A 13,453-nucleotide genomic window follows, 5' to 3' on the forward strand; every position below is an offset into this window, starting at 1 on the left:
ACGCTTTGCTTTAAATGGTCAGACCAAATGATCTGAAGCTCATGTGAGAGGTCAGTCAGTTCAAAATACTGAAAAGTAGGCTACTACTGAATGGCCACCTTATCTGTCCTTATGCTGTGTTATTTTGTCCCCTTAAAGCTTATCTGGACAAATGCCCTTGCTTTAATGGGTGATATATATTCTGTATAACTGTATTAGTCACACTGCAGGGAGACATAACCTAACTTGTTATTGTCTCATGCAGATCACCATCTGCTTTCAGATACCAGGACCCTAGGCTCTCCCAAAACACAGAGTAAAGGTAGTGGAGCCATACTTTCATTGGTCAATGATTAACATGATCTTGACAGAGTGGACTTTGTTTTCAGAGATACTCAGGATGTCTTGCTTGTTTTCTTGCCCACGTGTTGACCTCCATCTTGGTTCCCCCCCACCAACCTGAGTGTGTGACTCACGAGTCAGTCACCATCTTCCTTTTGGGTCTCTGTCAGAGCTATGAATGCTGGTTCAGTGTGTAAGTAGCACACAGCCAAGGTTTCCTGGAAAAGCCCCTTCACTATAGCTTTGGGCCCCACTGGAAACACTGAATAAACTCTGTGTATAACAGGCAGGGGTTTTGATTAATATATATACAGTACCAGTCAAAAGTTTGTACACACCTACTCATTCAAGGGTTTTTCTTTATTTTTACTATTTTCTACATTGTAGAATAATAGGGAAGACATCAAAATTATGAAATAACACATATGGATTCATGTAGTAACCAAAACATGTATTTTATATTCTTCAAAGTAGCCACTGTTTGCCTTGATGACAGCTTTGCACACTCTTGACATTATGTGTAACCTTTATTTAACTAGTCAAGTCAGTTAAGAACAAATTCTTATTTACAATGACGGCCTACCCCGGACAACGCTGGGCCAATTGTGCGCCGCCTTATGGGACTCCCAATCATGGCCAGATGTGATGCAGCCTGTATTTGGCACACTAGTTAATTTAAATGCATTCCAGGTGACTACCTCATGAAGCTGGTTGAAAATGCCAAGAGTGTGCAAAGCTGTCATCAAGGCAAAGSGTGGCTACTTTGAAGAATCTCAAATATAAAATATATTTTGATTTGTTTAACACTTTTTTGGTTACTACATGATTCCATATGTGTTATTTCATAGTTTTGATGTCTTCACTATTATTCTACAATGTAGAAAATAGTAAAAATAAAGAAAAACCCTTGAATGAGTAGGTGTGTCCAAACTTTTGTCTGGTAGATTATGTCAATCTACTATAGTAGATTGACTCCGGAAAGTATTCAGTCCCCTTGACTTTTTCCACATTGTGTTATGTTATGGCCTTATTCTAAAATTGATTAAATAGTTTTATTCCCTCATCAATCTACACACAATACCCCAAAACGATAAAGAAAAAACTGGTTTTCAGAAATGTTTGCCAATTTATTAAAAAAATTAAAAACTGAAATATCACATTTACATAAGTATTCTACCCGTTACTCAGTACTTTGTTGAAGCACCTTTGGCAACGATTACAGCATTGAGTCTTCTTGGGTAAAACGCTACAAGCTTGGCACATCTGTATTTGGGGAGTTTCTCCCATTCTTCTCTGAAGATCCTGTCAAGCTCTGTCAGGTTGGATGGGGAGCATTGGTGCACAGCTATTTTCAGGTCTCTCCAGAGATGTTCGATTGGGTTCAAGTCCGGGCTTTGGCTGGGCCAAACAAGGACATTCAGAGATTTGTCCTGAAGCCCCTACTGCGTTGTCTTGGCTGTGTGCTTAGGGTCGTTGTCCTGTTGGAAGGTGAACCTTCACCCCAGTCTGTGGTCCTGAGCGCTCTGGAGTAGGTTTTCATCAAGGATCTCTCTGTACTTTGCTCTGTTCATCTTTGCCTCGATCCTGACTAGTCTCCCAGTCCCTGTCGCTGAAAAACAACCCCACAGCATGATGCTGACACCCCCATGCTTCACCGTAGGAATGGTGCCAGGTTTCCTCCAGACATGGCGCTTGACATTCAGGCCAAAGAGTTCAATCTTGGTTTCATCAGACCAGATAATCTTGTTTCTCATTGTCTGAGAGTCTTTAGGTGCCTTTTGGCAAACTCCAAGCGGGCTGACATGTGTCTTTTACTGAGGAGTGGATTCCGTCTGGCCACTCTACCATAAAGGCCTGATTGGTGGAGTGCTGCAAAGATGCTTGTCCTTCTAGAAGGTTCTCCCATCTGCACAAAGGAACAATAGAGTGCTGTCAGAGTGAGCTTTGGGTTCTTGTTCACCTCCCTGACCAAGGCCCTTCTCCCCCGATTGTTCAGTCTGGCCGGGCGGCCAGCTCTAGGAAGAGTCTTGGTGGTTCCAAACTTCTTCCATTTAAGAATGATGGAGGCCAATGTGTTCTTGGGGACCTTCAATGCTGCAGACATTTTTTGGTACCCTTCCCCAGATATGTACCTCGACACAATCCTGTCTCGGAGCTCTACGGACAATTCCTTCGACCTCATGTCTTGGTTTTTGCTCTGACATGCACTGTCAACTGTGGGACCTTGTATAGACAGGCGTATGTCATTCCAAATCATGTCCAATCAATTGAATTTACCAGAGGTGGACTCTAATCAAGTTGTAGAAACATCTCAAGGATGATCAATGGAATCAGAATGCACCTGAGCTCAATTTCGATTCTCATAGCAAAAGGTCTGAATACTTATGTAAATAAGGTATTTCTTTTTTTTTTTTTTGATTTAATACATTTGCAAACATTTCTAAAAACCTGTTTTCATTTTGTCATTATGGGGTATTGTGTGTAGATTGCTGATGCTTATTTTTTTTTTAAATCCATTTTAGAAAACGGCTATAACAAAAAAAAATTGGGGAAAAGTCAAGGGTTCTGAATACCTTCCGAGGGCACCTTATTTGATGTATATGTATATTTTTTATTTTGTTTAGAATACTTTTTTTCAGAGCACAAATTACTACACAAATAAATATTTTGATTTAAAGAAAGTACATCAAACTATTTAATAATTGTGATATTTTATATTTGTTCAAAAATCTCCATTGGGCTGTTGTTCTCCTTGGAGAACAGAGCTACACTGTCATTTTCTTTGATCTAGCGCCATCTCCTGTCAATGGAAACGCATTGTCACAAACCCTAACGATTGCCTGAGTAAAGAACGAGGAGAGAAGTTTATTTTGTGATGTTATGCAAGTAATTCTTATACAGGGGGATTTAACATTCAATATCTCAGATGTTGATCATGTTTGTGTAATGAAAATGTCTAAAACCTGTATGAATTCAAAAATTCTCTGGCCTATGCATATTTATTTTGTGTCCTTAGGTGTCCTTAGGTGGCTGTTTACTAAACTCATATGCATCAGGTTTAGTTTCCCAATAATTCACTTTTTGTTACAGTTTATCTTGTTTGAGTTGATGATTGATGATAGCAATAAAGACTGTAGTTGTGCTGAGGTTTGTTGGGTATTCCCCAGCTTTGTCCAGCTGTGACTCTGCCAAGGTCATTGGTGTCTAATCTCTGTCCCTTCCCTATTTCCCAGACAGCCCTCAACTCATCTCCCTGTCAGCATTACTGTGATTGGCTGCTCGCTTTTCTGACCTCTGACTTCTCCTCAAGGTGGGCAGAGGAGGAAGGCCGGGGGCTGGTTCAGAGTCTGACATGAACAATCAGGTCCGGTCAGAACACCAGCCCTACAGGGCCCAACAATGGGCTGTGGATTTCGCGGTTGAGTGGCAAAAAGGGCCGACTGGTACTAAGCGGAAAGTACTCAGGGAACTGGCCCTGATCCTATCTTCCATCACTCTCTCTCTCTCGCTCTCACTCTCTCACTCTCTTTGTCAGACTGGAGTGATCTCGCTGATTGGTCTGTTGTTTTTTCCTTGTCTGCCCTCGCCAAACTTGGTAGAGTGCTAGGTGCACGAGAGTTTTGCCCTTGGTGTAGGCTACATGTATGGTAAAAGTTGTAATCTGTGATTGATTCATTTTTGTAGTCATTTTTATCATATGACGACAACAAGTTATGCGATGGAGGATTATACAATCGTAACTGGTTGTGATTGAATGAATTAGCGCCCCTGCGATAGGGTCTTGGAACTTGGATGTACCCTTTGGACATCCAGGAGGGCGTGTGTCTGTGAAGGAATGTACTTTTGTTAATAAGACAGAAAAGGAAAAAAAGAGAAACAAAAAGGTTTGGCCCCTTGGACGCTCTATTAGTGTGGCTGAGTGGTTTCCTGAGACTCTTGACAAAAGCAACTGTACAGCAATAAAAAGGCTTCCTCATCTCTTGAGTTCTGTCCCCACTCCAGAGCTGGATGTCTGCTTTTTTGTTTATAATTTTTTTTGACAACTGTCACTCAGAACTGGGGTAAACACTCCAAAATGTCTTATCTTCAATGCCAATGACACTCAGAGTTTACTCTCTGCTCCTTATTGCCGTTCTCTGCAAAGTTTAGGATAAACAATTCATGTACAATTTTTGGGGACAAAAAAACCCAATTTTTTTTATTTCCAGAGTTCACTTCCAAAAGTTGTCGCAAAGCCGCATTGTCTGCAAGGTATTGGGTTAAATACCCTACTCAAATGAATATAAATATATATTGTATTATTATACCAACTTAATCTGCTTGAACATTTAGATAATGTCTATTTATGCTGCATGTCAAAACCGTTCCATTCAACACATTTAGTACATTTCCATTTTCCATTTAAACTCATCTGATGGGATAAAGATCACGCTGATTTGTAAAAAATAAATAAAATACTAAAATCCTATCAGTCCTTCCAACTCCCTTTTGGGACACTAGACTGGATTTACTTGCGTGACGAACAAACCTGAGTGAGACTGATTAAAAATGAAGCACTATAGCAACAACCAAGCCAATAGAAGAACGGGAAGCTGTTTACAAGGGGTGTACCGTTTCTATGGTTGCCGGACAAACCTCCTGCACCAGGTATTAAACTGCCTCCGGAGAGATCCTTAACCGCTGACACCGTTATAAAGACCTGCTTTTGAGACGTTGAATTGAACAAGCGCGCATCAGAGCGCCAAAGACATCTCGAGGTATTTTTTCATACATTTTCAACAGGTGCAAATCCTCAAGGCTAAAGTGAGATTAATAATTTATCAATTGGCCATTTGGATTGTAAGGTATTTTCTCAGCATTATATCAGATCAAGGTAAGTTTGTCATGTTTTTACATTATTTTAATTTTAAAAATTAAAACATATTAGAATGAAGTAGGTTATCATTAAATTGTAGCAAATTARTATTGATATCTTGCCATAAAAATACAAAGTCGTTAATTGTAACTATTGTAAGGTTTTGTTGTAAAGTTAAATTACTAGCTAGCTATAAGCATCTTCATATTTTTTCCAATAATTGAAACACTTAAATTAAATCATCTCAAATGTTATCTGATTTGGCACAATTCATTAATTTGTCTAGAGTCAATAGCCTACTCTATTTGATCACGTTTTGAGTCGTTTATCATYAATTCACTCGACATATATGAGTTTATAACAGTGACTTTGTCTCAGCCTTTTTGTGGAGAGTCCCGTTTTATGGCTATAKGCTATTATGTGTAGATAGGTAGGCTAGACTGCACTCCTATCACTTTTCACAAAAGTTCTATGACCTCCAGATAGTCAACATCGGAACGTGTAAGAATAAACATAGCAGGTCTTTCGCACATAATTTCATTAATAACAGTATTTATTCTGGGATTACAAACCCATGCACTCCTTTTGTTAAGCAGTTTCTAATCAAATATCAACATTTGAAAGATCTCAACTACATGCAGCTATTGTTCRTACAATTTGTTTCCCTACAAGTCACTGAATAGAACGTGCCATTACCACAGAGAGAAACTATTTCAATTTACACCCTGACATGSCTCAAAGGGCTCTGTTTTCAAATAGGGCTATCATTGTCCTTTTCAGCTTTGTTCATGTCGGGTGTATATTTTCTCCTTGTCAGMCTGTTGTCTGGTGGTATAGGGGGGAGCTTTAGCCATCYGAGCGGAGGGAGGACCATGCTGTCTCTAAGCTGTGCAGACCCCTGGCCCGAGGGCTCGGTGGGGCTGGAGGAGGAAGTGGTGACTGCCGCTGCTCAWTCTGAGGAGCTGGACCTGGACGACAGCTCAGCRTCAGCAGGCTCCAGCAGCACTGGGGGCTCTGACAACCTGGATGACAGCCTGACCAGCCTGCAGTGGCTGCAGGAGTTCTCTATTCTCAATGCCAATGGGCCTCAACAGGCTCCTCTCTCCACTCACCACCAGCCTCACTTCTTCGGCCATCAGCAGCTGGGCTCCGAGGCTCCCGCTTCCCCTCTGGCTGGTGACCCTGCATCCATAGGSATGCCCCTCACCCCAGGCAAGCCCACAGCAGCAGCCTATTGTAGGATGCAGTCCCTGTCAGCCCTCCCTAGRCTGGTGGCCCATGGTCACTGCCCCGATGAGGTGGACTACAAGACAAACCCTCATATCAAACCCCCTTACTCCTACGCCACACTCATCTGTATGGCCATGCAGGCCAGCAAGAAGACCAAGATCACCCTCTCCTGCATCTACAAGTGGATCACTGACAACTTCTGCTACTTCCGCCATGCTGACCCCACCTGGCAGGTAAATGTTGCTAAAGTCACACACACACACACACACACACACACACACACACACACACACACACATCACACCAACACACACACACACACACACACACACACACACACACACACACACACACACACACACACACCACACACACACACACACACACACACACTTGAAAATGTGAAATGGCTCTAATAGGAGCTTTAGACTAGGTCCTGTGAGAGGCTCTCAGTCACGTTCGTAACTTGACTATGTCTCGAGCAGCCAGATAGTGAGAGAAGAGAGAGAGTCCTCTTCAGCATCTGCCCCAGAGGGCTCTGTGTTTTTGGAGTGGGCCAAGATGCAGCTGGGCACAGAGTTTTTCTTTATCAGAAACGAGTAAAGCACAGTTCTTTCCAAAGTCTGTATATTGAGGCTCTGGGCCGTCTGCCACACTCTGAACAAGCATTAGCAGCTATGGTTTATGGGAATTAAGGGCTCTCATGGTACAAAGATGGCAGCAAATACTCCCGTAATACAAAGATGTAGCAAATACTGCCTTGGACTTCCCCTTACTTGGAGTAGGCATCTTGCTTCAGAAGATCTCATCCCCCCACAACACACATTTTAGTGTTGTGTGTGTTTTTAAACCATTACATTATTTTTCAGAAATAGCACCCAGGTTTTCTGCTTGAGCAACGAGAGGCAATGGGGGAGTATGGGAAGGGGCAGTATGGCATCAAAAGTGCAGATTCCCCATCAAAGGGAAGAAATTCTCTGGAAAAAGTAGCATTTTCTGGATAAATGATTAATTAAGTCGTTAGCCGTACTCCCCGGTTCCAGAAGTTATACTAATTTCCTGAGCATTCTGTTATTGTAAGCCAGTGCATGGGGCAGATAATATTTAACAAAGGTCAGCAGGTCACTCGTCTATTTAGACTAGCTGGGGGAGGCGGGTGGGGGGGGCAGTGTTGAGCTCCTGGTAAGACTGAATGCAAGGGTACACAAGCTAATATATTTGATGGAGCAGGACTGAATGTGTACTGCCATGTCAATCTTGTCCCCCTCATGCGCTATTTCAGAACTCCATCCGGCACAACCTGTCTCTGAACAAGTGTTTCATCAAGGTTCCGCGGCAGAAGGACGAGCCAGGGAAGGGGGGCTTCTGGAAGATCGATCCCCAGTACGCAGAGCGCCTCCTCAACGGGGCCTACAAGAAGAGGCGGATGCCCCCTGTCCAGATCAATCCTGCCCTGCAGAACAGGCTTAGGGCCAACCCCCAGCCKCTGCCCAGGGGCCTRTGRAACCCCACAGGCAGCCAGAGTGGGCTATGTGTCAATCCAGAGGCTCAGCAGCTCCTCAGAGAGTTTGAAGAGGCCACTGGAGCCGACCAGAACTGGGACCCCTGTCTGGCCGAAGGCACCATGCTGGGGGCATGGCCCATGAGAAAGGGAGGCCCTGGACACAAGAGGAAACACCCACTGGGCTCCAGGACTGCCGTGGTCAAAGTCCCCCGGCGCTCCAGCTCTCCTTTACTGTCTGTGGAGGAGTATAGGGAACTGGGCTCCCTGAAGGGGAACTTTGACTGGGACGCCCTCCTGGATTCTGCGCTGAGCGGGGAGCTGAGTCTGGACGGAGGGGGTCCACTGAGCCCCATCCCKCAGGAGGAGGACCTGATGGTGCGGGGCACCCACATCTGCCCCCTGGAGGCCCCCGCAGGGACAGCAGACAGCAGCCACGTGCTGGCGGGGACCCAGAGGAGCAGCGGAGCAGACTTTGAGGAGACGTTCCTGGCCACAGCATTCCTGCAGAGCCCCTGGCCAGAGGAAGAGGAGCAGGGARCTACCAACTTCCTGTGCAGCTCCACAGTCAACCTGGAGCAGCTCTTTGACCTGGGAGATTCCCTCGGAGGGGACCTCAGCAGTAAGATAGAGTATCTTCTCTAAAGACATGTTCTCCAATTCTTTGGCCTCCAAGACTCTTTGACTATACTGTGATGATGACACTACTAGATTATTGTTTAAAAAGAGAGGCACCYCATGAACTAAATGGACCTTTTACACATACATGTTTTTAAGATTTCTAGATTATGTTTTTTGAAATTGGTACAATAATGGATGACATCATTAATGCCTACAGAGCAAAAATGCCACAATGAACTGCAGTATTCCAAACGATTACTGGACAAAATCTATATCAAACCTACTGTTGGGACCATGACATTGGATAATAGACATTATCAATAAGACTTCGCTCACAAAGAGAAACAAAATATTCCTGTCTGAGGACAGGAAAACCACCAATATGTCTTTGTTTACATTCTGAATATATATGTGGTATTGAATGGATTGCAGGTTGACATGGATAGAGGAATTGTCATCCAGGCACAAGGCGAGCAACAGAACATTGGAATCGACATTTTAGAAATGTACATTTATTTTGCATTAGATGAAATTACAAAGTAAGACATTACAGTGACTGTACTCTTTGAAAGTTATGGACAGTTTCGAGATGCAAGGCCAATAGCTAATGATGAGATGAGGTGTTGTACCTGACAGTGATGCAACGTTTTAGCTGCTTAAGAATAGGTGGTTTAGCATGCTGAATATTTCATAAAGGTTTAGATGAATCCACCTCACAGGGAATACTATTATTTGTTGTGAAGATCTCTTATTATTGTTTKGGAATTAAAATGATCACAATGCTGATGCATACTAAAWTCCCAGAGAAGGTTATGGAATGTATGCATCAGACTTCAGGAATTTCGGTCCTGTACTGAATTTTCRACTGAAATGCTGAATGATCTGACTTTTAACGATCTGTGGATGCATTTGGATGAAATTCTGAAACTAGTGTCTATTTAATATRAATATACAATATCTGTAACTGAAGTGAAAGGAATACTATGATGATCAATGAAGAGATATTTGCCAAATTACTACTAATTAGAAGAGTTTTTAGACTTAAAATAGTTTTATGTGTGGGGTTTTCTATAATGACTACTTTCTGAATGCATTCTTTGAATAATGAGCTTTTCACTTTAACTAAATGTATGCAGAACAATTTAAAACAGGTTGTTTTTAGCAAGCTTAGGATTGTCATATTATCAGCAGAGAGTGTAAATTTATATTTAATAATCATTAATTCAACAAATTTCAGTGAGTTAACCAGTAACAGAGAGCAGTAGAGGACAGCTCTGGATGTCGTAAAGACAAGTTAATTCCAATGCAGAATAGCTCAAGGCAAGCTTCTCCTTTGCAAAGGTTTCAGTGGCTTGTCAATGAATACCCGACCTTCAGGTTAGATGTGCAAAGAACAACACTTGGGACCAGAAGACCGGCAGTGTTAGAGGTTGGGTTTTCACCAAGGAAAGCTGATGGAGGCCTATTGGTCAACAGAAGGACACAATGCAAAAATGATGACATAAACAAGCAGGAATTACATGAACAAATGTTGAGTTATGAGATACTCTCTTGTTTTGTTTCAAGTCTACCTTTACCAGGAAATTGCTTTGTCTTTCCTCTGGTCTTACTAAACCAAATCACACGGTTTCAAGACATGAGTGAGTCTTAAAGGTCGACTTATGGCACAAAAAACTGTACATTTTCGATCAGAAACGGGGTGCACCTTTGGTGGTTCGTCGAAGTGTCATTCTGGTAAGGCATGCTGCGACCGACGTAGATAGTTTGTTAGCTAAGATAGCCACTTTAGCTAGCCAGTGACTCTTCCAGTGTGTTGACGTAATTTCACAGGATTTGTGTTTGGAAAGAAGCTGTAGAGGTCGGTAAGAAATGGCCCTTCGGTAGCCAAATATCTTATTCATAAATTATGGTTGTGTTTTTAAGCATTAAATGACCTAGTATGATGGTGCATTGATCAGTTATACAGTTTAAAGCCGCTATTTTTGTGTTTTTGCCCAAAGTCGACCTTTAACATGTATATTAAAATGTGCTAATAGTCGTTATCTTGTAGAATAACTACTCCTGGTTTATTAGTGTTGTAAATCCACCATGAAGTGTGAAAGTGCAATCAATGTACAGTGAGTGATACTTGGTCTATTTTACATTACATTGAAGGGTAGTAATGCAGTTTACTTAGTCAGACCCAGTTCATGGTTTATTGTGTGGTACGGTATGGATACATTCTGATGGAAGGAAACTCCTCCTTTAAAAGTGAATTAACTACTACGATATTTTGTCAGTTATGTATTAGCTCTTCCAAAACACTTGTCATCCAAGTTGACCCTATTGGCATCATACCTCAAGATTTTTTTTATATAGAGATATGCATTCATGTGTGCATTCATACTCTGTTTATTTTTCTGTTTTTCCTTGACAATAAAAAAAACCTTCAAACTTGAATGAGTTTACATTAGTTTTTGTACATCTGGGTGCGGTGCTTTTGAAGATTTCTATCTGTCTTTCCGTCTTTTTCTCTCTGTCTCTATTTTCTCTCTGTACATTCCTGATTCCACCTCAATTAGTGTGTCTTCTGTGTGTGTGTCGTTGTGATTAACGTTTGCCTTTTCCTGCTCATCACTTTTCTGGGGTGACTGTGCTCAGGCATTGGATTGGGGTCTTTCTCTGGCTTTTGTCTATGCTCAGTCAGACACTTGTCCCCCCCCCCAGGGCTCTGCTCTGTGCTCCTCTCACTGGGTCAGTGTGGGGTCTAACAGGAACAAGTGTCCCACGCCTCCATATATCACTATCCTGTCTGTTCTGGACKACACCGTCTCTCTCTACTTCCGAGGATTAGCTAAGTAACACGTTCAGGGAACTATATGAATATTTCCCTGTGGCGTTTTCAAATGAAGCCCGGTGTATAGCTAGCGTGTCATGGTGTCAAAGACTGGGACTYTCTTTACCACACYAATGCCTCATGAGGTAATCAGGAAAAAGTTGGAGCACACAGGTGAGAAATCCTATACCTCTGTATGGTGGACTGGACACCCAACCCTCCACMGGAAGGGTACGGTTCTCCATCTCCATCRGTGGWGCTCTCTGCTTGGGAAAGGAGAGCTGACAGTCTGAGCCTTCTCCCCCAGCCCAGCTCCACAGAGGRCCCCTGGACAGCAGTTATTACATGGTACAGTTGTCTGTCCAGGTGGAGTGTAGGGTTCATAATTATAATGTGGCAGGCTGGTTAGATGAGAGGCTGTTGGTAACATGATGCAGCCATTCTTCCCCAACKCTGCTGATGGCTGCAGGTAAGGAGAGCTCCCTGGTGAAACGCTAACCCTCCCCGCCACTTGCTCGCTTGTCCCAACCCAGGAACGCTCCAAACTGAAAGTGCAAAAAGGCAACAACAGGAAAATGTGAATACCCAGTAATACATTATTCTGTCAAGGGACAGCAAAGTCAGACGTATCTTAGAGATGTAAAGAGATACATGTGCAAAGCTTCCATTTGTTTTATGTGATAAGCAAAAAATGTAGTGAAAAACAAGTAGGAAAGGAGAAGATCTTTTTTTGAAATWAAAAAGAAACATCCAGCTAGTTTAACAAGAGGACCTGACCCAGGAGGRCACAAACTGAAGAACATATCAGCCACTAGAACGAGGGCACCAGGGCGTTGCCTTCACAATGTATTTCTCCCCGTTGCCCCCACAACTCCATTGGTATTCAACCAGGCTGTGTACTGCAAAGGAGGGAYCGAGCCGCTGATGGCTTGGGCAGCTCTACTCGTGAGTTCAGCTTATCCATCGGCTCCAGAAAAGAGGGAAAAAGGGAAAAGTGTTAAGAAGAGAGGGGGAATACATCTTTTTTATCACACGGCCAATGAAAGGCTGGTCTCCMGGGTAACTGCTGGTGCCATTGTTATGTAGACTGGAGGGAGAATGGYAGAGTGTATGTTACTGGTCCCTGCAAGGCCCAGGGAGGGGTTGATTAGGGTTGTGGACGGATGGCGTGGAAAGAGAGGGAGGTGGACAGCCCGCTCAGATTTATTATAGTGGCGGTGTAAGTCTTTGTAAAAGTGCACTTACCTTACTAAAGTGAACCTCTACTCACACCCCCCTTCTGGGTGGGGAGGAGGTGGATTCACAGGGTCTGCCTTAAAACACTGCACTGTCTTGTTCGTTTTCCCCCTTTWATACCCTGCCAGGGTATACTATGTATTGGAATAAGCCTCTTATGTTGTTCAGTCAAGTGAATGTCCTAGATATAGTGCTCTGAATGGCCAATCATATGGGTAAAATAGATGCACTGTGCCATACACAGCCCTYACAAGATAAGTGGATCACTACAGACCACTTTGRTWTMTACCGTATGTTGCTTGTTTTTCATCTCTGTTCAGTGGGTGTGTGGAGGCGGAAGTAAAAATGTGCCTTATCACATTTTCACTATGGTGCCRGAAAAATCAACAAGGTTACCACACACCATYAAACACATCAGAAAAGCCCTTAAGTTTTATGGTGTGCTTTTGTGTTGATTTTACTATGCTCTGAAACAACCTCTAGAAACACATGTTTCAGTACAGGTTCACTGCTGTGAAATGATACWAAATACTGGTAAAAMAGGAATATGTCAAAGGTCAAATAGAATCAAAGTCAATATTAGGCTGATGCCATATGTGTTTGATATGTTGAGGTCAGGCGAACGCTGTGGACCATTGTGAYAGGGATGTGTGGTGGTGAGTGTATATTTGGTGTGACAGTGTGTGTTTGTGTTRTCRTCTGCTGCAGCAGTGTGGGTCGATGTCTCTTTGTCAGTGAGACACAGGCAGAGGGGTAATCTGACATCCATCAGCGGCTTAGTGAGCAATACACACAGTGTGTAACCACAGGGAAACAATACCCAGGGAAACAGTGGGAGGGCCCAGCATTCATAACACAAGGCTGGGGAAGATAT

At 43.0% G+C, this 13,453-nt stretch overlaps 1 protein-coding gene across 1 annotated transcript; it reads left to right on the plus strand.

The window, feature by feature from the left end:
• The first annotated feature begins 4,916 nt into the window (after positions 1 to 4,916).
• foxj1a (forkhead box J1a) lies at positions 4,917 to 10,967 on the plus strand. The gene is made up of 3 exons (XM_024011173.2): positions 4,917 to 5,194; positions 5,994 to 6,639; positions 7,689 to 10,967. Exons 2-3 carry the CDS (start codon positions 6,049 to 6,051, stop codon positions 8,550 to 8,552), a joined length of 1,455 nt encoding a protein of 484 aa, XP_023866941.2. The 5' UTR covers positions 4,917 to 5,194; positions 5,994 to 6,048; the 3' UTR covers positions 8,553 to 10,967.
• The last annotated feature ends 2,486 nt before the right edge of the window (positions 10,968 to 13,453 follow it).

Source organism: Salvelinus sp. IW2-2015, linkage group LG20 (assembly GCF_002910315.2).
Source record: "Salvelinus sp. IW2-2015 linkage group LG20, ASM291031v2, whole genome shotgun sequence".
Lineage (NCBI taxonomy): Eukaryota > Metazoa > Chordata > Actinopteri > Salmoniformes > Salmonidae > Salvelinus > Salvelinus sp. IW2-2015.